The sequence below is a fragment of the Mustela nivalis genome (assembly GCF_964662115.1).
Source record: "Mustela nivalis genome assembly, chromosome: 13".
Classification (NCBI taxonomy): Eukaryota; Metazoa; Chordata; class Mammalia; order Carnivora; family Mustelidae; genus Mustela; species Mustela nivalis.
The window spans coordinates 67,317,069-67,341,423 of NC_139032.1; the positions used below are offsets into that span (position 1 = coordinate 67,317,069).

The window sequence follows — 24,355 nt, forward strand, 5'->3', positions numbered from 1 at the left end:
TGGCTCAGTTGGTTAAGCAGCTGTCTTCGGCTCAGGTCATGATCCCAGGGTCCTGGGATCGAGTCCCACATCGGGCTCCTTGCTCAGCAGGGAGCCTGCTTCTCCCTCTGCCTCTGCCTGCCTCTCTGTCTGCCTGTGCTCGTTTACTCTCTCTCCCTCTGTCTCTGACAAAAAAAAAAAAAAAAAAAAAAATAGAGCTGAGAATGGAGGAGGGGGAGTCTCCCAGAAGTAAACCAGAGTACTTCCAGAAGGGTAAACTGATGCACTGCAGCAGGAAACAACAGATGTCCTCTAGAGTCCTGCTTCCAGGACTTTGAAAGACTAAAGTTCTAATCCCTGAGTAATCATAGTAGTGACGAATCCAATTCAATTAAATTCAACTAATTCCAACAAACACACCTTAATAGTACCTGGCAGCCTTCTATTTCTAACCAGATGCATTTGGTAGCCATGAACAGTTATCTTCTCTTGGAAATGTATCTGGCCTTCCACCTTCATGAGTGATATTATTTATACAACAGATCAGAGTTATTATTTCCTGCTGGCTGTGTTCTGGGATTTTGTATCCTTCAGGAATTGTGCTAAGAATGAACCGTAGTTCTTCAGAGATTCAACTTGCACTTGATTGAAGGACTTGACTGGCAGAGATCCCAAAGGTCATTCATTCATGCTGGTAATACCACTTGGAAACCCAAAACATAGCCTAGCAGTTTTCTTTCTTTACTCTACTTACAGGGGGTAAAAGGAAGAATCAGGCTGTAAAGTAGCCATTTCTCCATTCATTCAATAATAATTATGACACTACTGTGTACTAGGAATGGTGGTTGGTGCTGTAAGAGGCTTCAAGAAAGCCAGATATTACAGTGTTGTGGGTTTAAAAAAAAAAAAAAAAAAGCACTAGGCTTCAGATCAGAAGACCTGAGTTGAAGTTCTGACTTTGCAAGTAATTATCACTGTGATTTGGAGACAATGGCCTCATTTGGAAGATTTCTAAAACTCCCTTGAGTTGGAAAACTGATTCCAAGGAAAATTACATGACTAAGGCTTGCCGCCTGACCTTTGAGAACTAAAAGTAAAACACGCTCCCTCACCCTCAGAATTCAGCACACATACCTCCTCTGGGATTCAGGTTGAGAGGATCAAATTAAAGTAGGAGATACAAAAGAAGCTTTTCATTAACTCTTAGAAATTGTTTTCTCTTTGGGACCAGCTTATTACAGAAGAACCCTCAGGAGCCAGCAGGCTCCCCTCCAGCAGGATTGGGTCCTGAGAAAGAAGGATCTTGCAGAACAAGCCGCAATTCAACAGCAGGAAGGGCCTGCAGAAGAACATTCCAAGCCTTTGATAGCCTTGAGGCAAGGCGGACCTGGAGCTGCGAGGCTGAAAAAGGCAGTGGTGATCACTTGCTCCTCTGGAGCCTCAGGTCTAGAAGTAAAGGAAGGGTGGTTCTCCTGAAGTCATCACACTTTCCCCAGGTTGGTTTTACATTATCTACAGTGTCACGTTCTCTCTGAGTTCCAGAATCCTGAATCTAATGGGCTGTTTAAAGTCTCTGTGAAGGGGCACCTGGCTGGCTCAGTTGACACAGCGTGCGACTCTTGATCCTGGGGTTGTGAGGTCAAGCCCCACAGTGGGTGGTGAGATCACGTTAAAATAAAATCTTAAAAAAGTAAAAAGAGAAATAGAAAAAATAAAATAAAAGCTCTGTGAAACCTCTACCCTGCAAGCTAGAACGAGGGTTACCAGGTCCCCAGTGTTCTCAGACTGCCATGCCTTAGATGGCGCCTCCACCCGTACGTGAGAACTCGGTGGAGGAAGGGAGCCTGACCTGAGAGATGAGACGTGCAAGTGGCCTGCCCCTCCATTTCCCTTGACTAGATGCTGAAAGGAAGAGGAATTCCATTTTCTCGGTGATACCTTCCCAGATTGGAGCTTCTGTCATAAAGCCAAAGTGGGAAGGGGGAGAGAGTGGGTGTGCCACAGACTCTAGCTGTTCTTCCCAAGATCTAATAGATTTTCACCCTTCCTTCCTTCCTTCCTTCCTTTCTTTTCTATCTTTCTTTCTTTAAAGACTTTATTTATTGGGATGCCTGGGTAGCTCAGTCATTAGGATTTTATTTATTTATTTGTCAGAGAGAAAGAAAGAGAGAGCACAAGCAGGGGAAGCAGCAGGCAGAGGGAGAAGCAGCAGGCAGATGGAGAAGCAGACTTCCCACCGAGCAAGGAGCCCACTGTGGGGCCCGATCCCAGGACCCTGAGACCATGACCTGAGCCAAAGGGAGACACTTAACTGACTGAGCCACCAAGGTGCCCCTCCTTTACATATTTTCAAGCTTCCCATCATTGACTTCTCTTTTACTCTGATTCTGAAATATGATAAGACTTGTTTTGTGGGAAGAGGTGAAAAGTTATAGTAAGAATTCTTGTATATCAAGAAATCTTTGTGTAAAGTTATATGCGTCATTTCATCTGAAACAGGAAAGCTTTATAGGAGAGAGAACATTTGATCAGGGCCTTAAAGGCTAATGCTGGCAATGCTATTAAGGAAAACAGGGAAAATCTCTGATTCTGTTGATTCTTTTTTTTTTTTTAAAGAAAGAAACAGGGCACCTGGGTGGCTCAGTGGGTTGAGCCGCTGCCTTCGGCTCAGGTCATGATCTTAGGGTCCTGGGATCGAGTCCCGCATCGGGCTCTCTGCTCGGCAGGGAGCCTGCTTCCTCCTCTCTCTCTCTCTGCCTGCTTCTATGCCTACTTGTGATCTCTCTCTGTCAAATAAATAAATAAAATCTTTAAAAAAGAAAAGAAAAGAAAGAAACATTTTAATTAGCAGAAAGCCTCTGGAATATTGGCTACATTTACAATCCTAATAAATTTATCTTTGTCCTTTCCTCAGTGTCCTTAAATGTAAGTTAAGGAGGTGAGTGATCTATACAGATCCAGCCAGCCTTAACATTCTAAAAGTCTACGTACCTTAGAATGAAAATCTGCAAGGAATAAATTATGAAAGGAACAAAATGCTCTTCCTACCAGATGCTAAAGTTGAACTAAAATCAATGGGTTTATTTTGGTGTGTTTTCCCCCTCTTGGCATTGAACTTCACACATGTAGAAGGGAATTTAGAAGAGAACAGGGAAAATGTGATTTTACTGAGCAAAAAAAATATTATTTTGGTCATTGGCAGAGATTTTAAAAATTCAGCAACATCTAAATGAATAAACACTAGTCAAGTCTGCTGCCCTCTTCCTGTATTTGTTTGATTTCTAATAATAATTTCAACTTTCAATTGCTTTTAAATCTTGTTAATATTTTGGAAGTCAGTTGATCCTTCAAATATCTTATGAAATATATACACACCATCTGGCATACATGAAGCAAAATGTACATATTCATGTAGTAACGCATAGTACTTAAAGAGGTTCCCCAAACTTTAAGGGTCCAGGTTTCCAGAGTAAGTTTATAATATGATTTACAATTTACAAAGGACATTTTTAAATCCTGACACTTGTAACTCTGGGAGTGAAGCAATATTAGCCCCATGTTACATATGAAGAAACTGGACTTCAGAGGAGGTTACTACTCATTTTTTTCTAGAAGGGAAGAGAAAACAATAAAGCTGCTTTTTCCCTCCAGAGCAGGGGTCGTCTCCCAAGACGAGGAGGAGGGAAATCAAAGCCCAGGTTCTGCCCAAGATGAGTTCTCTAAGGGGAGACCCCTTCATCCCAAAGAAGATGTGACACCAAAGGGTTGTACCTTTTGCCATTTCAGGGACTACAAGAAAATGGCCTTGTTGCTGAGCCCCAGGATGGGGAAGGAAAGTCTGAAAAGTTGTAGCAAGTTACATTCAAATTTGCAGCCTACCTTCACATCACAGAATTTGGTTGGCCCCCGCAAGATTATAACTTCTGAATTTATATTAAAATAGTCCTGAATTGGCAATGGCATTGAGCACATGACAGAATCAAATGTATATTCACTCTAGAGGAAAGCACCTTCATCCTAGACCACAAAGGACCACACAAAGAATTTTTCATATATATGAGCAGCACACAGTCAAAAATAATCAAGGATACAGGCAAAGCCCGATGAGAAAGATCCGTTAAAAACAGTAGGATACATACACAACGTAATTAGATTTTCACAGATTTCTGATATCAGAATTATGAGACCCAGAGTATAAAACAATTATGCTTACTATGCTGTTATTGTTAGTTGTTGCTTGACTACCTGGGGAAGGGTATTTTTAAAAAGTTCTGGAGAAGGCCCACTTCTGATTGGAGAAAAAGGATAAGGAACAGGGAACTATAAAAAGTAGTCTAACATACTTGAAAAGGGATGTCCATAAAAATTACAATAGGAAAGAACCTGGATGACCATTAACAGATGAATGGATAAAGAAGATGTGGTGTATATATATAATGGAATACTATGCAGCCATCAAAAGAAATGAAATCTTGCCTTTTGCAATGATGTGGATGGAACTAGAGGGTATTATGCTGAGTGAAATAATCAGAGAAAGACAATTATCATATGATCTCCCTGCTATGAAGAATTTCAGAGGCAATGTGGGGGTCTTGGGGGATAGGGAAGGAAAAAATGAAACAAGATGGGATCGGGAGGGAGACAAACCATAAGAGACTCTTAACCACACAAAACAAACTGAGGGTTGCTGGGGGAGGGAGGTAGGGAGAGGGTGGTTGAGTAATGGACATTGGGGAGAGTATGTGCTATGGTGAGTGCTGTGAAGTATGTATACCTGGCAATTCACAGACCTGTAATACATTATACATTAATAAAAAATTATTTAAAAAATTACAGTAACCAAAATTAAGCACCTGGTAACTCATTAAATATAATTAAATAGAGAATAAAAGAACTAAAAATAGGTCAGAAGAAATTATCCAGAATGTCACATGACAAATAAAAATATGGTAAATACGAACATTAAGAGACACAGAGGATAGAATGAGAAGGTCTGGTGTACATGCTGTTGAAGTTCCAGATGGAGAAGGAGACAGAATATTTGTTATGCCTCTCCTATCTCTTTGTTTCTTCGTTATAAAATTAAGCATGCGTGAAAGAAAAAAAAAAAAACCAAAGAAATAATACTATAAACCCCATACACCCAACACCCAGATTTCACAATTATTAAGATCTGGCCATGTTTGATCATTTTCCTTTTTTCTTTATGCCTTTCTTTGTTGGTATATTTTAAAGTAATTCCCAGTGTTCATACCATTTTGCCTCTAGAGGCAGTATTTAAATACTGAATGGCTGAAAATTTTCTAAAACCAGTAAGAGAGCAACCACACAAATTCAAAAATTCCAACCATTCCCCAGCAGAATAAACAAAAAGAAATCTATATCTGGACACTTTGTACAGAAACCACAGAGTAGCACGATAAAGAGAAAATCTCAAAAGTGGCTTACCCAACTTCCTGAAGGCCAAATAGCCAATAAAAAGACAGTCAAGCCTCCTTTTGGGGTCATTTCATTCTAAATTCAGCATCTTTCCACAAGACTCCATGTCAAGCAAGGCAAAAGAGCCCACAGTGACCACTGAGAGGAGTGCAAACAGGCAAGGCATACAGGCTCATTAGGTGATCCACCTCGAAATAACCATAAGCCCTAAGTGACCAGTTACAACCAGTTACCAAAAAAGGGAAAATTCCTTATGTCCCCAATACTCTCTCATTCTGCTTTACAACTGTGGCCCCTTACCACCACCTGTCACAGATAGTGTCTCCATGGCTGTCCTGCCCCTGCTCCCCTGCAGTATATTCAATAAACGTCTGTTTCCTCTGGTCTGTCTTAGGTGAATTCTTTCACTGCCCACAAGGCCAGTCTCCATCAGATCAGGCCGTCCCACACTACATTAATCTAAGACAGTACCTCTTTATATTAGAAACCCCTTGCTTAGGCACCATTCGGAGAGTTAATATATAAACACAGTCTTGCAGTGTTGAGACCAGAACTAACACCCATTCCTTTACTGGTTTGGGACTAGGCAGGGACTTTAGAGCACCATGAGTTTGTGTCTTTATTTTTTAGATGAGAAAAGTGAGCCCCAAGTGAAGAGATACAGCTGACGTATCTTTACCTAGGTATTTAGAGATCTTATGCTGTTCATGAAAACGACTAACTTTGCCCAAAATTTCTGGAATGAGCTAGCTACAAGGAACTTTTTACAAGATGGGGAAAAATGTTCCACCTGACTGGAGAAATTTGGGCTGTGTAAATATTTCTTTCAATAATCTCCTAAAGAGAGAAAGGAATTGGATGTCCTTCTAAAAAAAAAAAAAAAAGCAATCAAAGAAGTAAATGAATATCTTCTCCCTAGGAAGATTAGCAACAATCAAAGACCTGGTAAAACAAATGCCACTAACAGCTGAGGGGGAGAGAAGACGTGAGAAAAGACAATAAAGTGACACTGAATTTCAGCCTAGTCCACATGTTGTTGGGAAGCGTGAAGTGTGCACAATATTTTAATCAAACGTGGTATGAAAGATTGGGATTCAATGATTGAGCAGAGTTGAAGAATCACCAAAAATTTGCCAATATTTTTGAAAATATACTTTTCCCAAATTTCTAGAAGATTTCACCTCTGAAAGATCTCACATTCTTATAGAAATTTTAGAAAATATTGAAAAACATGTACAATAAAAAAACAATAACTCCGTAACTAAGAGTTAACCATCAGTAACATGTTATTGTTTCCTTCTCAGCTTTCTTCCGTGTATATAAATACATGTTTTTACAACTATCACTGTGATAAGTACCCTCATTCGTGAATCTTTGAAAACAATTCTGTTTATATTCTTTGAATATATTCCCTGAGGTTATAAAGATATATAATAGCAGAGTTATTAAGAGATTAGACTTGTAGGTGTACCTGGTTGGCTCAGTTAGTGGAGTGTGCAACTCTTGATCTCAGGGTCGTGAGTTCGAGCCCCATGCTGGGTGTAGAGATTATTTGAGTAAATAAATGCTTTAAAAAAAAAGCAAGAGAGATTGGGCTTCCAGTCAGAGTTGTCACTGAATACCAGCTTTGCCACTTACAAACTTATATCACTTCTCCAGGTCTCAGTTCTCTCCTCTGTGAAAAAGGAAAAGAAGAATGTGAAAAAACAAAAAATGTAAAAAAATGAACCTATTTCACAGTTTGACAGTGAAGAGGAAAATAGTTGAATGTATAGTTCCAGTATATATACAGTAAGCGAGCAATAAGTTATTATTATCTTTGGTAACAACTTTGGATAACAGGGCCACAACTTTTACTGCATTTAGTATGCCTTTTTAAATATATAATACATTTGCTATATTAAACAGCATCTATTGAGGGGCACCTGGGTGGCTCAGTCGTTAAGTGTCTGGCTTCACTTCAGGTCATGATCCCAGGGTCCTGGGATTGAGCCCCGCATCAGGCATCCTACTCAACGGGAAGCCTGCTTCTCCCTCTCCCACTCCCCCTGCTCCTGTTCCCTCTCTCACTGTGTCTCTCTGTTAAATAAATAAATAAAATCTTAAAAAAAAATTTATCTATTGCTATGGGGGCGCCTGGCTGACTCAGTAGAGCTTGTGATTCCATCTCTGGTCTCATTCAAGCCCCATGCTAGAGTACAGATTACTTAAAATAATAAAATAAAGTGATTAAAGTGGCAAAGGTTATGTGTACTTCAGCCCCCAAAAACATTTTTTTAAAGCATCTATTGCTATTATTACAGAAAAACATTACTCTTTTTTTTAAACTTTTTTAATTTTTTGAATTTTTTAATAAACATATAGTGTATTATTAGCCCCAGAGGTACAGGTCTGTAAATCACCAGGTTAAAGTATTACTCTTTTTAAAAGACAACAGTACAGGGGCACCTGGGTGGCTCAGTGGGTTAAGCCTCTGCCTTTGGCTCAGGTCATGATCTCAGAGTCTTGGAATCGAGCCACTCATCGGGCTCTCTGCTCAGCCGGAAGCTTGCCTCCCCACCTCTCTCTCTGTCTGCCTCTCTGAGTACTTGTGATCTCTGTCTGTCAAATAAATAAATAAAATCTTAAAAAAAAATAACGTTAATTCTCTATGGGGGTATTAAGTTATATTTCCTCACCCCGCCCCCTCACCCCCCCAGGACTCTCTTTGTTTTTATTTTTTTTTAAAGATTTATTTATTTATTTATCTGACAGAGAGAGAGAGAGAGAGAGAGAGATCACAAGTAGGCAGCAAAGCAGGCAGAGAAAGAGGGGGAAAGCAGGCTCCCCACTGAGCAGAGAGCCCAATGCGTGGCTTGATCCTAGGACCCTGAGATCATGACCTAAGTCCAAAGCAGAGGCTTTAACCCACTGAGCCACCCAGGTGCTCCAATCTCTTTGTTTTTAAAAGTCTTATAGAAAAATACTAATAGCTGACACTTGTTGACTGCATACTATAGCCAGGAGCTTTAAGGTGGTTTGCCAAGGGCGGGGCTTGGGAGCAGCTAGCAACAATATAAGAAGCATCTGTCCATAGAGAATTTTGAAAAACAATCAAGCCTTTTCTGCTTTTTATTATCACCAAGTGCCTGAAATTTTGAACAATATCAATGATAAATGCTCTTCCCTAAAACATTTTTGGTTGGTCTACCTTCTAAACTCCTGGATTTTAAGAATATGTATGTTTATATTAAGCATACATATAAACTTATAGATGTTTATTATATAATATGTATATAGAATATTTATTATATAATATATATATACATACATATGTGTATGTGTATATATATATATATATACACACACACGTCATATTAGCAAATGTTTATTACTTGTCTCAATAAACACCGTATTCCAAAACAGAAGTTAATCCGGAGCAATTCTACTTATACAGTCAACCCTGACACATGCGGACACAGTTTCCCGGGTTTGCTTCAAGAGTAAGCTCATAATGGTTAGGGATTGTTCAAGCTCATTGTTCATGTTTCCAGTCCCTGTGCTAGGACACACTCCTACATTTAAGCGGCAAATAGAAATAAACAATAATAGCACAGTCATTCAAAAGGTAAAGAAGCAAAACTAGATTAATTTAATTCAATCATTCTATGTCACAATTTGGGTTTTTAATGGTACTTTTAAAACTTAAAACAGTAAAACCATGAACTGCAAGTTATAATACCTTGGTGAGTAAGTGTACATTTTAGTTCAATCTTAAAGATTGAAATTTATTTTCTAATTATTTTGAAGCAAAAAAATAAATTAAGAAAATGATTATTACTGATAATAATGTTGTCATCTGGAGGAGAGCATTAAATGATATGTTCCAGGCATCAAATATGCCAGTTACACCCTTGTAAATTTGCCAAGTATTCTCCCCCATTTAATAATCACAGTGCAATGTCAGACTAGGACAAGGTCCCACAGCTAGTAATTTGCAGAGCTGGTTATCAAACCCACATTTGTCTAACTCCAGAGCCCAAGACTGCCACCAGTATGTCAGGATATTTGAGTTGCTAACAAGAAAGTCAAAGTAAGGAATAGAAGTTGTTGTGCTTTGCTTGGGGGAAGTTCATTACTTTTGCCTTGAACCTTGACTCCTAAGATTGTAAATTATCTGTACCAATACTCTCCTAAACAATTACTCAGGGACCTGAAAGAGTTTATGCACCTTCCCATTGCAAATAATTTACTTTCTTTTCCCAGGAGTAAAAGCACCATTAAGCTTCTAAATAAGACATTTTTTCCCTATTACCTGGTTGCTTTAATAGATGTTTAATTTGTTTTTCCAAATAACATTAAAATAATACAGAGGACCTATTTTCAGAGTTTAGAAGAGATTGCAATGATGAGCCAAATAGGTTTTCTCAATAGGTTGAGAAACCAGAAGGCATTTATGCTCACACTATATTAATGTGCCTTGACATTTACTTCCTAAAGAGGCGCCAACATTTCCAGTGTTTTTAAATGCAAAACTGTTCTCAAGCCACAACTTTTAATTCCAGTGTGACATTATCCTTTCCTTGGATCTGAAGTCACGAATGAGTTGTGCTTGGCAATACATGAAGAAAATTACTGATGTCAGAAAAAGGACTGGTGATAGAATCAGAACTTTAGAGCTCCAGGTGTTGGGATCAGGTTACTGATGTCTCTCCTCTGGCAGGATTTCAACGAGAACTTTCAGTAAAAGGTGTCACTGTGGACAGACTTACATCGTAGGAAAGCACTTGTGTGACAGAAAGAGGGGCAGGAAAATGAAATGATAAGGATTGAGATTTAAACATTTGTTGAGGAAATGTTAGTGGCATGAAGGTTCTCATACTTTCTTCTTCATAGTGACCTAATGAAAGGGTTTTATTGAGCCCTAATTATGGATGGGAAAATTGCTGTCAGAAGAGAGGCTAAGGGCTTTGCCCAAGGCCTCAAAACTTATAAGTGGCAGAATGGGTATACAAACCCACCTGTCTCAAGTCCAGAGAGCTTTCTACTATGTTATAGCTGCCTCCTATGCCACAGCCACTTCTGTCCCGGAAGAAAATACAATGGTTAAGAACATGGGCTGTGGAGTCAGATAGCTTGGCTCTCGATGCCAATCCTACCACTTTATGGCTATGGGATAGTGGGAAAATTATTACCTCATAGGTCAGTGACAGTGTGTGAGCAATGTTTGCCAAAGATTCCATTTCTCCTACATTCTTCCGCCTTATTGTTCTGTGAGGACACGTGACCAGTACTAGCTAATGAAATACAGCCAAACTGGGCTGCACCCATGAAAAGCCCATATAATAATTTTTTTCTTTTTTTTAAGATTTTATTTGTTTATTTGACAGAGATCACAAGCAGGCAGAGAGGTAGGCAGAGAGAGATGGAGAAGCAGGCTCCCAGCTGAGCAGAGGGCCTGATGTGGGGCTCGATCCCAGGACCCCGGGACCATGACCCAAGCTGAAGGCAGAGGCTTTAACCCACTGAGCCATCCAGGCGCCCCCATATCATGATCTAATTCATTCTTTCTTGCTTGCTTGCTTTTTAGAGTTGATTTATTTATTTATCTGAGAAAGAGAAAGAGAGCACGCATGTGAATGCTCACATGAGCGGAGTGGGGGTGGGGGGGTGGGGGGGAGAGGAAGAAGGAGACAAACAGTAGACTCACGGCTGAGCCTGGACCCCAGTACCCTGAGATCATGACCTGAACTGAAATCAAAAGCCAATTACTTAACTGACTGAGCCACCCAGGCACCCCATTACTTCTTTTCTTTGAGAGGTTGAAAGACCTGAAGTTTTATAGGGTGCAGCTAAAACCGCTCAAGCCTCCAGAAACCTAAGTGCTGAATAAGTGCATGGAGCCATACTGCCATCCTCTCCCAGCTGGGTCACATGCTCTGTCATAAATACTGGGAGGGAAGAGGAAACCTTTGTTCTACTAAACCACTTCAATTTGAGGGTAAATTTGTTGTAGCAACATAATCTAGTCTATATAGATCTTTTTTTTTTTTACAACTCATTTTCTTAATCTCTAAAATAGTCATAATAATTTTAATTGAATGATTGTGAGGCTGAAAAGAGACTTTTTATAGGCCATACCTGAAGGCATTGTCAAACTAGGAAGAACGAGTTGAATATATAGCAATCTGGGTGAATCATTGTCTCTCTGTTTTTTCCAAAAGTAAAGAAAATAGACTATATGTTCCTTGGATTCCTTGCCACCACCTGCAATGCTCTGCTAGTCTTCAATTTCTCTTTGACCTCAGAATTCCATCATTCAACTGTTTGACCCAAGTTAACTGGTGAACTATTGCATGTCAAACATGGTGCTAGGAGCTGACCTCAAGGACAGGGCATAAGAAGGGGCAATCTGGATTTTCTCTAAATCCAAATTGAAGACAGAGCATACATGTTCTGGGAATGGAAAGAAAAATGGTCTGAAGAAACTTGGCATGGCCTCTCTTTCTTACATTTGAAGCAGCCATAAATGAAGCTCTCCAGGAAGGAGTTGAGGGAAGCTGGTGATGGTCATGAGAAGGCCCTTCGGGAAGGGAACAGCATGTCATTTTTGCTTTAGTACTCTTTTTAAATGCCTTTCTATATCCCTGCAACTAGCTGAGGGGGAGTAAGAGAGCAAAGCTGTCAGACCAGCAGCATCTTAATTATGGAGATGAGAAATATTTTATGCAATTGACACAGCCTTTTCTAAATTACATAGTATTAGGGGAAATGACTCTGTCTAGTGCCAATGAGGAAGGAAGAAAGGAGCTCTGAGAAAAAGAACAGGTGGATTTTGACAATTTGTCCAATAAAATAATAATAGTGGGGGGGGGCTTTAAAAACCAGACTAATGCTACAATTTTCATTACCTAACACAAATCTCTTAACAGGACTTGAGGGAAGTTGGGAATGATTATAGCTAAGCTTCAAACTGTCAGTCCAGCCAGACCTTGCAGACTCTGTCTGCCACTTTTCCTTCATTTTGCTCTGAAGCACCACACTAGGAGGCCAGCTATTGGAATGCTTGGGAAGAGACAGAGGTGGGTGGTCAAGAGATGGCTTGCTTCCCAGGCAGTCTATGTCCTTTGCTCATTGGGAAAAATATCATTCAGTATCCCTAAAGTGGTACCTTGATATTCCCAAAAAGTTCAATTACTTCCTATGGCCTAGTAATGTTCTGCCAGGCATAGGAGCATCTGGTTCTACAAGAACTGAGGTCCATAAAAAGCATCCTGAAGACTGAATGCTTTGGTAAGAATACAGAGGACTCCCATCAATCATACTCAGGCATCATTTTGCTGAATTGAGCAGGGGAGTTCATGACTATGGGCAACAGTCTTAGCACCTACTGTTTTCGTTATTTAATCTCCCCTTCTTCTAGACCTCCCTATAAGATATCAACTCAGTGATCTTTTTATTTTTATTTTTTTAACTATTTTTTAAAATTTATTTATTTGACAGACAGAGATCACAAATAGGCAGAGAGGCAGGCAGAGAGAGAGAGGAAGAGAAGCAGGCCCCCTGCTGAGCAGAGAGCCCAATGCGGGCCTTGATCCCAGGATCCTGGGATCATGACCTGAGCTGAAGGCAGAGGCTTGAGCTACCCAGGTGCCCCCACAGTGATCTTTCTAAAGCAAAGAGCTCTATTACCTTTTTGCTCCAAATCCTCTGATCCTCTTGTCTGTTAGACGTGAGAACTCCAAGGTCTATGGAGCCAGCGGGTAGTGTAGATGGGAGAAGTTGACTCCGGTCACAAGAGACGTTAGCGAATATTAGGACCTATGGCAAACTGGAGAGCTCCTAGCAAGATCTCCCACATGCATTTCTTACAATGCAACCCTGACAATTCTTCTGTTGGGGTTGGGTGTTGGTGGTATTTGTCATCCCTTCTCTTGAGTCTGAATGGGTCTGTGACTACATGCTATGTATAGTCATGCTATGTGCCTTCTGAGACTAGATTATAGAAGGTAATGATGTAATGCCGTATCAGCCTGGTCCTCTTGGGATGCTCACTCTTATAACCCAGCTATCATGCTGTGAGGAAGCCCAGGTCACACGGCAAGAGCCCACGTGTTAAGTGTTGTGGCTCACGGCCAACAGCCAGCATCAACCCCCAGGCAGGTGAATGAAGAAACTTTGAGATGATCCTTCTCCCACAGTATGATCGCAACACATGAGAGCCCCCATGTGAGAAGTCCTCAGAACTGGGAGAGATGGTGATAAATAATTGTTGCTTTAAATCTGGTTTGTGATAAAATAATACATAACTGGAACATCCAATAGATCTTATTCATTTCTAAGCCTTCACCTTTGCTTAAGTTATTTTATGCCTGGGAAATCTCTTTCTTTCCCATCTACACTTATGGAAAATCTACCTGTTGTTCAAGGATCAGCTGAATGCCACTTGCTCCAAGAAGCCTCTCTTAATCATGGCTTTTAATAGTGATCTGTTCTTTCTCTGTACTCTGGACATTTTGCATAATTTCTCCATGATTGAAAGGTCATCTGGGAGGACTGCTTCCCCCCACAGTCATTTTATAAAAACATTTTAATGTAGTTTTAAAAACAGCACCTGGTTTGCCAAAAGCCCAAGCCATGCAGAAGTCCATAACTCAGAAGTGTCTCCCTTCTGTCTTGCTCTGTGTCAACCCAGCTTACTCTCAGCTCCTCTCCAAAGGCAACTACTCTAACAGAGTGGTATATATTTCCCACAGCCTTTTCTACAAATACACATACACACACAGAATTTGCATAAATAAGATTCTATCATAATACTGTTTTGTAAATCTTTTTTAGTCGATGATGTATTGTAGTTATCTTCCCATGTCAGTAAATACTGATCTACCTCATACTTTTTAATAGCGGCAAAATACTTCTTATTATTGAACCAATTATTTAATATTCTTCTTATCGAAATTTAGGTCTTTGCCAATTTTTCCTTATTATAAAAAAGACTATTGCTATTGAATATGTTCCCTGGACAAGAAAAGGCTGAACTAAAAGAATGAAATGCACCTTTTAAATTCTGGTATAAATTCTTAAATTCCTCTCTAGAAAGAGGTAACTGTATCCCCATCAATAGAATATGAGAGCACTGTGACTTTCTCTGACACTGAATATTATCAAGCTTTTAAATCTTCACCAATTTGTTGCATGAAGAATGATAGTGCCTAATTCTTTAACTTACAGTTTTATTTTTAGTGAAGTTGAGCAGCATTTCACATTTTATGAATCCTTGTATTTCTTTCACTGTGGGTTCTGTCTGCTATGTCCTTTTTCTTTTTCCCTTTTGGGTGCTTTTAGAGTTTTATTTTATTTAATAGGAGCCTTTCAACTATTATCAATAGCAAATATCTTTGTCTGTTCAGGCTGCTATAACAAAATTCCATAGACTGTGTGTCTGATAAACAGACAAAAAGAGATAAAAGAGATTAATTCCTTACAGTTCTAAAAGTTGCAAGACCAAGATCTAGCATGATGGAATTCTGGGGAAGGCCCACTTCTGGCTACACACTGCCAACCTTGTTCTGTGTCCTCACATGGCGGAAGGAACTGGGGATCTCTTTGGAAACTTTTTTATAAGTCACTAGTCCCATTCATGAGGATTTGATCCTCAAGACCCACATACCTCCCAAAGGCCCACCTTCTGAAACAACCACCTTGGGATATTGAGATTTCAACATATGAATTTTCTGGAGGACATGACATTCATGCTGCAGCACTGAACCTTTTATATATCACTTTAAAGGATTATTTATCTGTTTGACAATTGTGTTTATTTATGGTAACTTTTGCTCCATAAATCTCATAAAGAGATTTATGTAATTAATCCCGTCTTTTGCCAAGTGTTAGGCTACAGTGTCTTTCACAGAAAAACCTCCTATACTTTGTATACTATATAAACAAATATATTTTATTCCAGATGTTTTACAAGAAAAAAAGGCCAAACATTAAAAAAATAATAATCATACAGGATCTCAGACAATACTTCCTTTGAGACATTCTAGGCATTTGCAAATGTAAATTTCTGGGAACTCAATGACAAAATGCAGTTATTCATTGAAGAAATATTTGTGCCATATTCCTGGATACTAAGCTCTTTTCTAGGCTTTTGGTCCGCAGCGGGAACTTGTCTAGAGGGGATAAGGATAAGAGTAACGGGGGGGAAAATGTAATGCGGAAATTTTTACGAGCAAAATAAATCAATCTGTAGACCTCCTCTGAGCTTATATAGCACGTAGACTCATTCCTCTCACTACATTTAATCTATACTCTAATTCTTGGCTTAAATGTCTTTCTACCTCACTAAAATGTAAACGACTTAAGGGCAAGAAATGTACATTTGTCTTTGAATCCCTGGCATCTAGCTAGGTATCTGGTTCATTATAACTGCTCTCAAGAACTATATTGTTAAATAAATAGATTTCCCTACTTTACAAGTTGCCTTCTTTCCTTCTCACACTAATTCTAGAAATCCTGTCTCCCTTCCCCTCCTTCCTCAGCCCATCACCTCAAAATAAAAACCAACAGTAGTTGTAGGATGGAAACAGCTGAAATCCCCAAGGTCTGATGTTTGCATAGTGATATTTAATCAACCATGCTTAGCTCACAAGGACTCAATTTAAAAAATTATCAAATAAATGAATAACTACAGATTTTTAAAATGTCATTCAGAAAAGTATTAGAGGAAATACTACCCCCACCAAACACAAGTTCACAACAAACAGTTTTAGAGAACTTATAAACTGTCTGACGTTGCAGCCAAAATCCAAATGAAACCATAAATAAAAGACAGAGTTACTAACAGTGGAGAGACATCCACTTACAAATATAGGCAGAAACAAAGTTGCAGAACTAAGGATTTATAATTCTCAGAGTCTTGCTGGCCTGGGTTTAGGGAAGCTCTTTTCAGGGGTTTCTAACTTCTAGGCTTATAACTGGGAAGCTGAGGTACAGCTTCCCAAATAGAGACTTGCTCTTGCCTTTCTAGTAATGAATGAACAGTTACAGTCCTTGCTTACAATTAGTTTTTGCTTCTGGAGCATTTCCCAGGGGTGATATGCCAATGCTTCCAGGAGGAGGTTGTGAGGCAGATCTGGAAGGCTGGGGCTCTGCTGAACCAACTGTGCTCTTGTGGGATGCGGCTGTGAACACAGTATGTGCTAAAATGTAAATAACACAGCCCAAAGCAACAAATGCCATTAAAAAAAAAAATTAGAAGATGATTCTGAGCAGTTATAAGCATACAAATACATAGATGCGTTTATATTTGTTACCCAAAAACCTCCAATCATGTGAACAATGAGTAAGGCGTTATTAAAATCATAGGAAAGACCATTAGCTCAGTGTTTTCCTACCGTGAGTGACCAGCACCAAGTCCTCCATCCGAAACTGGAAACCCTGGAATTCACACGGCCAATTATGCAATACTAGACCACTGGGAAGCATTTCGGGCTGGCTCAGCCGGTGATCTGCTTTTACCCTGCAGCATCAAGATTGATAGACCTTATAATTTTATCCTGGTTAGTGCAGATGCTGTTCTTACATAAGTTGAAAAAAAAAAAAAAAAACCAAACAAACAATGCTCTTTTTCTTGAAAGAAAAACAAACTAAGCCCTTCCCAAGAGGTTTGCCTTGATGAAACCTCATGGTGGTGAGATCAGTACCTTGATCGCTGGCTAAGAAAAAAAAATCCCTTTCATGATTTCTGAATTTTCTGTAGCTTAATTTCATTGAAGGCTGAGCGTGCTTGTTTATGAGAAGGAGGGAAAAGGAACAGCAATTTGTCCCCCTCTAAAGCACTCTTTTTATGAGGCTTCTTTGGGTATGAGGGGGATGGGAAAGAGACTCCTTCTTAGAAGGTACAGAATATCAATTCAGGAGCCGCTAGTTTCTCTTATGCTAATGACGAGGTATAATTTTAAAACATCACATTCATATGCATATATGGTGCATACATACATAATTAGTATATTTACAAAGCACCTTGCAGAACCTTAGAACTCCTAGTTCCATTAACCCTTAGAGGGAAAACGAGTTCATATCAATCAAGCACAATGGAATGTACTCCCTTTCAATTATATTCACCCATCATACATACCTACGAAAGAGACCTCCAAGAAAGTAAAAGACATTTTTTTTTTTCCTGAAGCCCTGCCACAGTCTGTTACGTACTTATCTGCTTTTCAGCTCTAATTACAAAATAAGCACTAGCTACTACATGGAATGACTACACTAGCCAAAAAGATTTTTATAATCTGAGAGAAATGCTCCCATATTGACTCTGCTAAGAGAAACAACTCCCCTTTCCTTGATTATAAAGAAGGAAGACAGATGGCTTCTTGTTTAAGACTGTAATTTTACTTTCAGCCTCCTCCCTCAGTTAAAAACAAGATGTACTTTGAGGCTTTGAGGGAAAATCTCAAGGGAAGGTTTTTTATTCCTGGCTGCATTGAATAATTCAACAAACATTTGAGAGAGCTGGGGGAAATACAAAGGAGAAAATCCTTTCCCTTGTTCTCAGGGAGTTTACAATCTAATTGTGAAGTTTATAATCAGAATTGGGACTAGAGCCCCTAAAGTTTTATGTTTTTCACTTCTGCATAGTGGCCTGATGGTTACTGGTAACACACCGAGGATTTACTAGCCAGTGGAATGGTGCACCTTCCCATCAAACTGAAAGAGAACATAGGTAGGATGCAGAGGAAGTATTGATGATCCCAGGCAGTACTCTGTAGAGTGCAGCTTATCCACCAGCCAGCTTTCTTACCCAATCTTGACTACAACGCTTCAGGGTCATCCTATCATTAACATTTCACAGTAGATAAGAAAGAGGTTTAGAAAGGTGATTCATCCACTGTCACAGACCTAGGAAATGGTCCTGGAATACACCAACCAGGAATTCTACAGCCTTTTCTTTAGCTGTCTCCAGCTTTCTATTTTGACTTTCCTTTGCTTTCAATTCACACAAGGTCAACTTACTTCTGTGCCCTTTTTTTCCCCCTTAGACTGGGAGTAATCTCTAAAATTTGCTGTCTCTCATTTGGTCATGCCTTCTAGAATCTCACTCCTTTGCACCTTTGCAAATAAACTTTTACTTTCCTTTTGATTCTGTTTTTGAGACATTCTTTGACAGGATGAAATGAAACATGTAAAAGTTTTTTAATAGTGTCTGACACCTGGTTCTCTTAATATGAATCCTGATCTTTAAGTTTTATTCCTGCCACCTTTTCACTTGCTTTGTTTCAGCAAGTAAACACTTGCTTCTTTTCCCCTCCCCCCTTTTAAATTAAACTCTCCACCAAACATGGGGCTTGAACTTCAGACCAGGAGCCCAAGAGTTTCATGCTCTACGACTGAGCCAGCCAGGCATCCTTATTTCTGTGGCCTTTGAGCTATTCTCATGGGACACTATTTCCCAAGGAAATATATTTGTATACTGCTTGAAGGTAGTGAAGCCTATTCTAACTTGTTGCTCCACACAGTGTATTAATGTAGCAACTTGTAGGAGAATAGAAGCTGTCTTTTTTGTTCACCTCTTTATTCACAGTGCCTACAAATTACTGGAACTTAGTATTCCTCAGTAAATATTTTTGATATGAACGACTTAATATTCGCTTATTGTTTTTTGTAGACAATCCTGTATAAGAAAGTTTAGTTCAGATCCAACAGGGCTCTGTATTGAGAGACCTGGCGAACTTACCTTTCCCCTATATACGGCTCTTTATAAAAATTTCGACCTTGGGTGCCTTTTATTAGGCTGTCTCCTTCAAAGGCTCAGTTTCATCAGCAAAATGGGGCCAGTAGCAACAGATGCTTGTCTCTGCCCGTTTTCTATCACCCACTCCATCACCAGGGAAGATTTATTGTGTACACTTTCCTCTGGATAAAAAGCAACCGTAGAAGCACTAAGATGCCATTAGGGTCTTCGGGTTGCGCGTCCAGTGGGGAAAGCGAGCAACCCCGCATGCCTCGCCAGTACCTCTCGGGTCCGGAAGCAATGCGGCCACATTACGGCTGCGAGCCTGCTCAGCCCCCGGGAGCCTCAACCCCACGCGACCTCTCGCTCCGAGGCAGCGCTGTGCCTCGGTGCCACCGCTAAATAGGCTCGGCACTGCGCAGGCTCCGACGCGCGCCGAAGGACCCGGCCTCGTTTTGGCCGTCGCCGCCCGGCCGTCGGCGCCGCGCTGCACTGGGGGCGGGGAGTCTGATGGGAGACGCGCGCGGCGCTGAGGAGGCGGCGGCCCGGGAGAGGGAGCGGGAGAGGGACTGGGCGCGGGAGGCGGGAGGCGGGGGACAGGGGGAGGCGCCGCCGCCGCCGCCGCCCGCCCCTTTCCGCTGGGGAGCAGCTGCAGCAGCAGGAGCGGAGCAGGAGCCGCGCAGCCGCCGCCGCCGGGGGATGTGGCCGGCGCCCGCCCCGAGCCGCGCCGCCTCCTGAGTACCCGCCGCCACCCAAGCCGCCGCCGCCGCCGCCGCTAAGCCGTGCGGGGCCAGGCCGCGCCCTCCCCGGGCGCCCGCCGGCTCGCATGCCGAGGGGCTCCGGGGCGTAGCTGCGCGCCGGGCGCCGCCTCCGGGCTCCTCCGGCCCCGCCATGGGCTGCTGCAGCTCCGCCTCCTCCGCCGCGCAGGTGAGGGGCTCCCGCCTCCCGGCCGCCCGCCCGGATACCTCCCCCGCGCCGCGCCGCTGGCGCCCGCTGCCTCCCGCTGCGGGAGAGCCACCCTCCAGCCCACCGTGCACTCCGGAGACCCCCACCCCCGCCTCTCCCTCGCGCCTGTCCCGCAGGTGCCCCCGCGCTGGCTCCGCGGCTGCCAACTCGCAGCCACCTCTGCGCGGCCCCCAGTACGCCCCCAGCTCTCGCTGGCCCCTTTCCGACTTGGCCTCTTCCCAGTCACACCTGAGCGGCCCGTCCCGCCCGCCTGCAGGTAGAAGCCACACAGGCGCCTCCTCTCTGCTCTGCCCCAGGTGGCACCCCGTTGCCTCGTCTTCTGGGCCTTGCGCCTCTCTTCCCATCTCCTTGGAGTCTCCCCTTGCCCATCCGCCGGCTGTTTTCTCTGCTCCCAGGCGGAGCACCCTCAGCCGGGGCTCTTCACCCCGTTTCCACCTTATTCCAGTTTCTGCTCCATTAGACATTCTGCTGCCCCTTTCTCTTGCCCGCCGCCCCCGACACCAGGTTCGAAGTGTTTAAGCGGATTCCGGAGCCCTTACACGGCCCACGTCGCAGATCCCACCCGCTCGCCAGGCACCCCATCCCCCCTTTGTGCCTTGACCCTGGGCACCGCGGCCTCTTCGCACACCGAGGCCCCTGCGGGAGCGCTGGCACTAGGCTGGGAAGGAGATTGGGCACCTTGTGGGTGACGGGAGCGTTACGGAAACTCCCTCTTTGTTGCCAGTGTAACAGGAGGAAGAGGTGCCGAATTTAGTTTTTCTGTGGGCACTGGCTGAATGTTGTCGCTGAGGGCTGAGATGCAGAGATTTCTCCCAGCTTCTACCCTGCCCCCATCCAAATTTCGCTAACCTCCCTCTCCCTTGCCGATCCGAGCCCTTAACCTGGATGGAAATGTTTAGACAACTGTATGAGGATCAAATGTAATAGAACTTGACTGCTGGCCACTAATAACTGAGAGGACCTGTTTGTAAATTACCTAATTTAGTGAATTAGAGAGTGTATTTACAAATACGATAAAAAGCCATCAGGAATACTGCATCAAACTGTCTGGTGTTGGTGTATGAAAAATAGGCTCTGACAACGCCGGGGATGTAATCTCACAGTTTCATTAGCGCAGAATTTAGCTGTGGTCCTTGATTTGTTTGTTTTGGGGGAGACAAGAGGCTCTTGTTTTTTAGAAATAAAGGCTGGTTGGTTCTTGGTGAAGAAAAATGCTAGTTTGGGGGGAAAAAAAAATTCCTCCAGAGATCTAGCATCTGCGATAATGCCAGAAGTGTTTTGCTGCTGCTAAATGACTATATATAACTCAGTTTTAAATAACCTGCATACTTGTTCTGAAAATCTGAGATCTGTTAGAAAATGACTGGAATTGCAGATGAATGGAGGACATCTATATTTTATTAAGTATCCAACCTATTTGTCCAGTTCTTTTTTGGGGGGTGTTTGCTTACTGGGTTTTTTTGTTTGTTTGTTTGTTTGTTTTTTTGTTTGTGTGGGTTTTTTTTTCTTCCCTTTCTGCCTACTGGGATCACAGTCAGGCTGATTGGTTTAGTTAGTTAGTTAAACCTTCCTAGCCAAGAAAATTCTATGTGGTGGGGATATGGAGGAGAGGTTGATAGACCAGGGTTTTCATATTAACAGTTAAAGGTGTGGGATTACACAATACCTTTCAACTGGTTAGGGAGTTTGGGGGGAGGGGGTTCTAGTTGAGTGCTCTTTATCTCTTATTTGCTTACATATTATTTTCACCAAAAAGGTGTTTTCATACGACCTTTCTTTTAAGAACTGGGTTACTTTACATCCTCCCTTGGTGGTGAGATCTCTTTAAGGCAGGAAATTATTGATAGTTTGTGGATGGCTTGCTCATTGTGGAAACAGTTAAATTTGGGAGGGGTGGATGCTGGACCAAAACTCTGGTTTAATCACAGGTCTTGCATTTGACTAGCTCCACGTCTTAATTTTCAGATTGCTGTCACATACATTTTCTTCGCTTTTCCCTCCTCTTGCAGTCACTGTTGCCTTCATGCCATGTTCTACAGACAAGATGCATGTCATGTACCCTGAGGGGTGCATTTTTTTTTTTTTCCTGTAGACTTCTATAACCAATCGGCAGCTGTCACATGCCTTTAAGTTCGGCTTTAGGGACTTGTAGTGTTTGGTGGAGCATCAGGGAGCAGGTTTTGTGCCAAAGAGCTGGTCTTCTTTTTTTGTTTGTTTGTTTTTAATTTGAGATTTTGGCATCATTATTTATTTGTGAAACGTTACCAGTCTGCTGGCATTTTAATGTCCCTTTCAGGAGTGTCTCCAGTTTTAGAATAGTATCATATCTCTCAATGTTGTGTTGAAAGAAAGTAGGGATGCAACTTCACGTTACTTTGAACCTCTCTTAGAGGCCTCAATTGTATTTTCAGGCAGGATGTGTTTCTTTTCATGCCTTCTGACTTCTTGAGAATAGGAACTGCTTTTGTTTTCCCCATCTTTGTATCTATTGCAGTGCCTCACTATATCCTGCACAGTTGTTCAGCAGTACTCAGTAAACAGAATGTATACATACACATTTCAGTATCTGGCTGGCAAGCAACATTGAATATGAGTCCAACCCTGACCCATGTGCTGTTTCACTTCCATGGACTGGTTGACTAATTCCATCAAGCCATCCTCTTTGAAGCTCAAAGTTGAACTGTTTAAGTTCAAATTGACCTGCCTTTTCCACATTCCTTCCTGTTCTGTCAGTGGTACCATCAGTTTGCAAAATTGAGCAGGAGTCTCCTTTTCTCCTGGTGTTCTGCTCAATGCCTATATTTTAGTTGGAGCAGTGGCTATAACGTCTTTAAAAAGCTTGTCTGAAAACTCTAATGATAACCTGCATAGCACATCAAAACAACGTGCTTCGGGGTACTCTGCAGTTCAGCTTAGCTTTTCTCAGTGGTATGTCAGCAATTTTAAAGCTCTGGCAGGTTTTATCAATGTAAATATAGTGCGTTTCCTTTTTGTAGTAGGTATTCACTTTTGAAATGTAATTTATTTTTCCTCCTAGTTTGTTGCTCTGCTGTAGACTTTCATAAAAGGATTTATGGTCTTCCCAACTGTTTCATCTCTTACAGTCTGTCCTGGTATTATTTTCATTTTCTTGGCAGTGTCTGGATATCGTAATTCGCCATCAAAATAATTATCCTGTTTTAGGATTTAGATCAAAGAAAAGTGTCACCTTCTATACTAGCTTGCATTTCATTGCCGAAGGGGCAAATTATTGGCAAAATAATTTGTGTTGCATCAGTTATGTACATCTAAGAATCTTACGAATGTCTACAGAGTCAGGGCTCTTTCAGAACTCTTAATCATGATTTTTATTAGTGACCACTACAGGTTATTTGCTAATATTAGTAACTGCTCAAAACAAGCCAACACATGATAGCCTTTGCCTAAAAATGTCTTTGAAGGGAACGTAAAAGTGAGATAGTCTTGAGTTACTTTTTACAGCACTAATCTTCCCTAAGACTCTTAAAATTTATTCCCAACTCTCCATAATTCGTTTGTTCTGTTATAACCTGACATAATTTCTATTCTTGTAATGTTAAACTTCAAAGTTCACGTGTAAATCTTCAGATTTATGACATGTTCTTTCCCATTGACAAACCAGTTTGAATGAAGCAGGCTTTCCAAAGATTACTTAACAAATTGCCGTAAGTCTTTGTCGTTAATGGCTAGATCATTATTCCTCACAGCAGTGCTTTGGAGGCCAGGAGATTCTGCAAGTGCTGTGAAGTTCGGTCCTTTGGTTCTAACCTTAGAAATTGTGCGAAGTATGGAAGAGAGTCTTTTTGGTTGAACAGACCATCCCTCGTCTGTCCGACTTCAGGAAAAATTGTACTTGTCTACTCTCTTGTCCCATGATCCTCAAATTGAGAGCTATAAATTTAACTATCTTTTTCTAGATCTTCTATCTCGTCTAGGGATTAATAAAAAACAGTCAGGTGAGTATGTTAACTGTTCCTTAACAGATTTTTTCCTTTTTAAGATTTTATTTATTTATTTGACAGAGAGAGAGACATCACAACAAGTAGGCTGAGAAGCAGGCGGAGAGAAGGGGGAAGCAGGCTCCCTGCCGAGCAGAGAGCCTGGATGTGGCGCTCCATTCCAGGACCCTGAGATCATGACCTGAGCCAAAGGCAGAAGCTTAACCCACTGAGCCACCCAGACGCCCCTCCTGAACAGATTTTTAATAATATTGTAGTCTCCGCCTGTTTTGGG

General features: G+C 41.6%; 1 protein-coding gene and 1 long non-coding RNA gene across 4 annotated transcripts in view; one reads left to right on the top strand and one right to left on the bottom strand.

The window, feature by feature from the left end:
• Window positions 1–6,895: 6,895 nt before the first annotated feature.
• Window positions 6,896–19,506, bottom strand: LOC309846256. Its single transcript, XR_014301814.1, has 3 exons — window positions 19,142–19,506; window positions 16,797–16,921; window positions 6,896–7,093 (listed from the first exon to the last, which is right to left on the bottom strand). It is a non-coding gene; the product is annotated as an uncharacterized lncRNA (long non-coding RNA).
• A 208-nt stretch (window positions 19,507–19,714) lies between these two features.
• Window positions 19,715–24,355, top strand: part of SLC44A1 (solute carrier family 44 member 1) — a 200,485-nt gene continuing 195,844 nt past the window's right edge. For 2 of the 3 annotated variants that reach the window (XM_082695099.1, XM_082695098.1), the window contains exon 1: window positions 19,719–20,065. In XM_082695099.1, the coding sequence (XP_082551225.1) occupies window positions 20,030–20,065 (36 nt within the window). In that variant the 5' untranslated portion in view covers window positions 19,719–20,029. Of the gene's footprint in view, window positions 20,066–24,355 lie in introns of all 3 variants that reach the window. The other variant, XM_082695097.1, reaches the window with a different exon arrangement.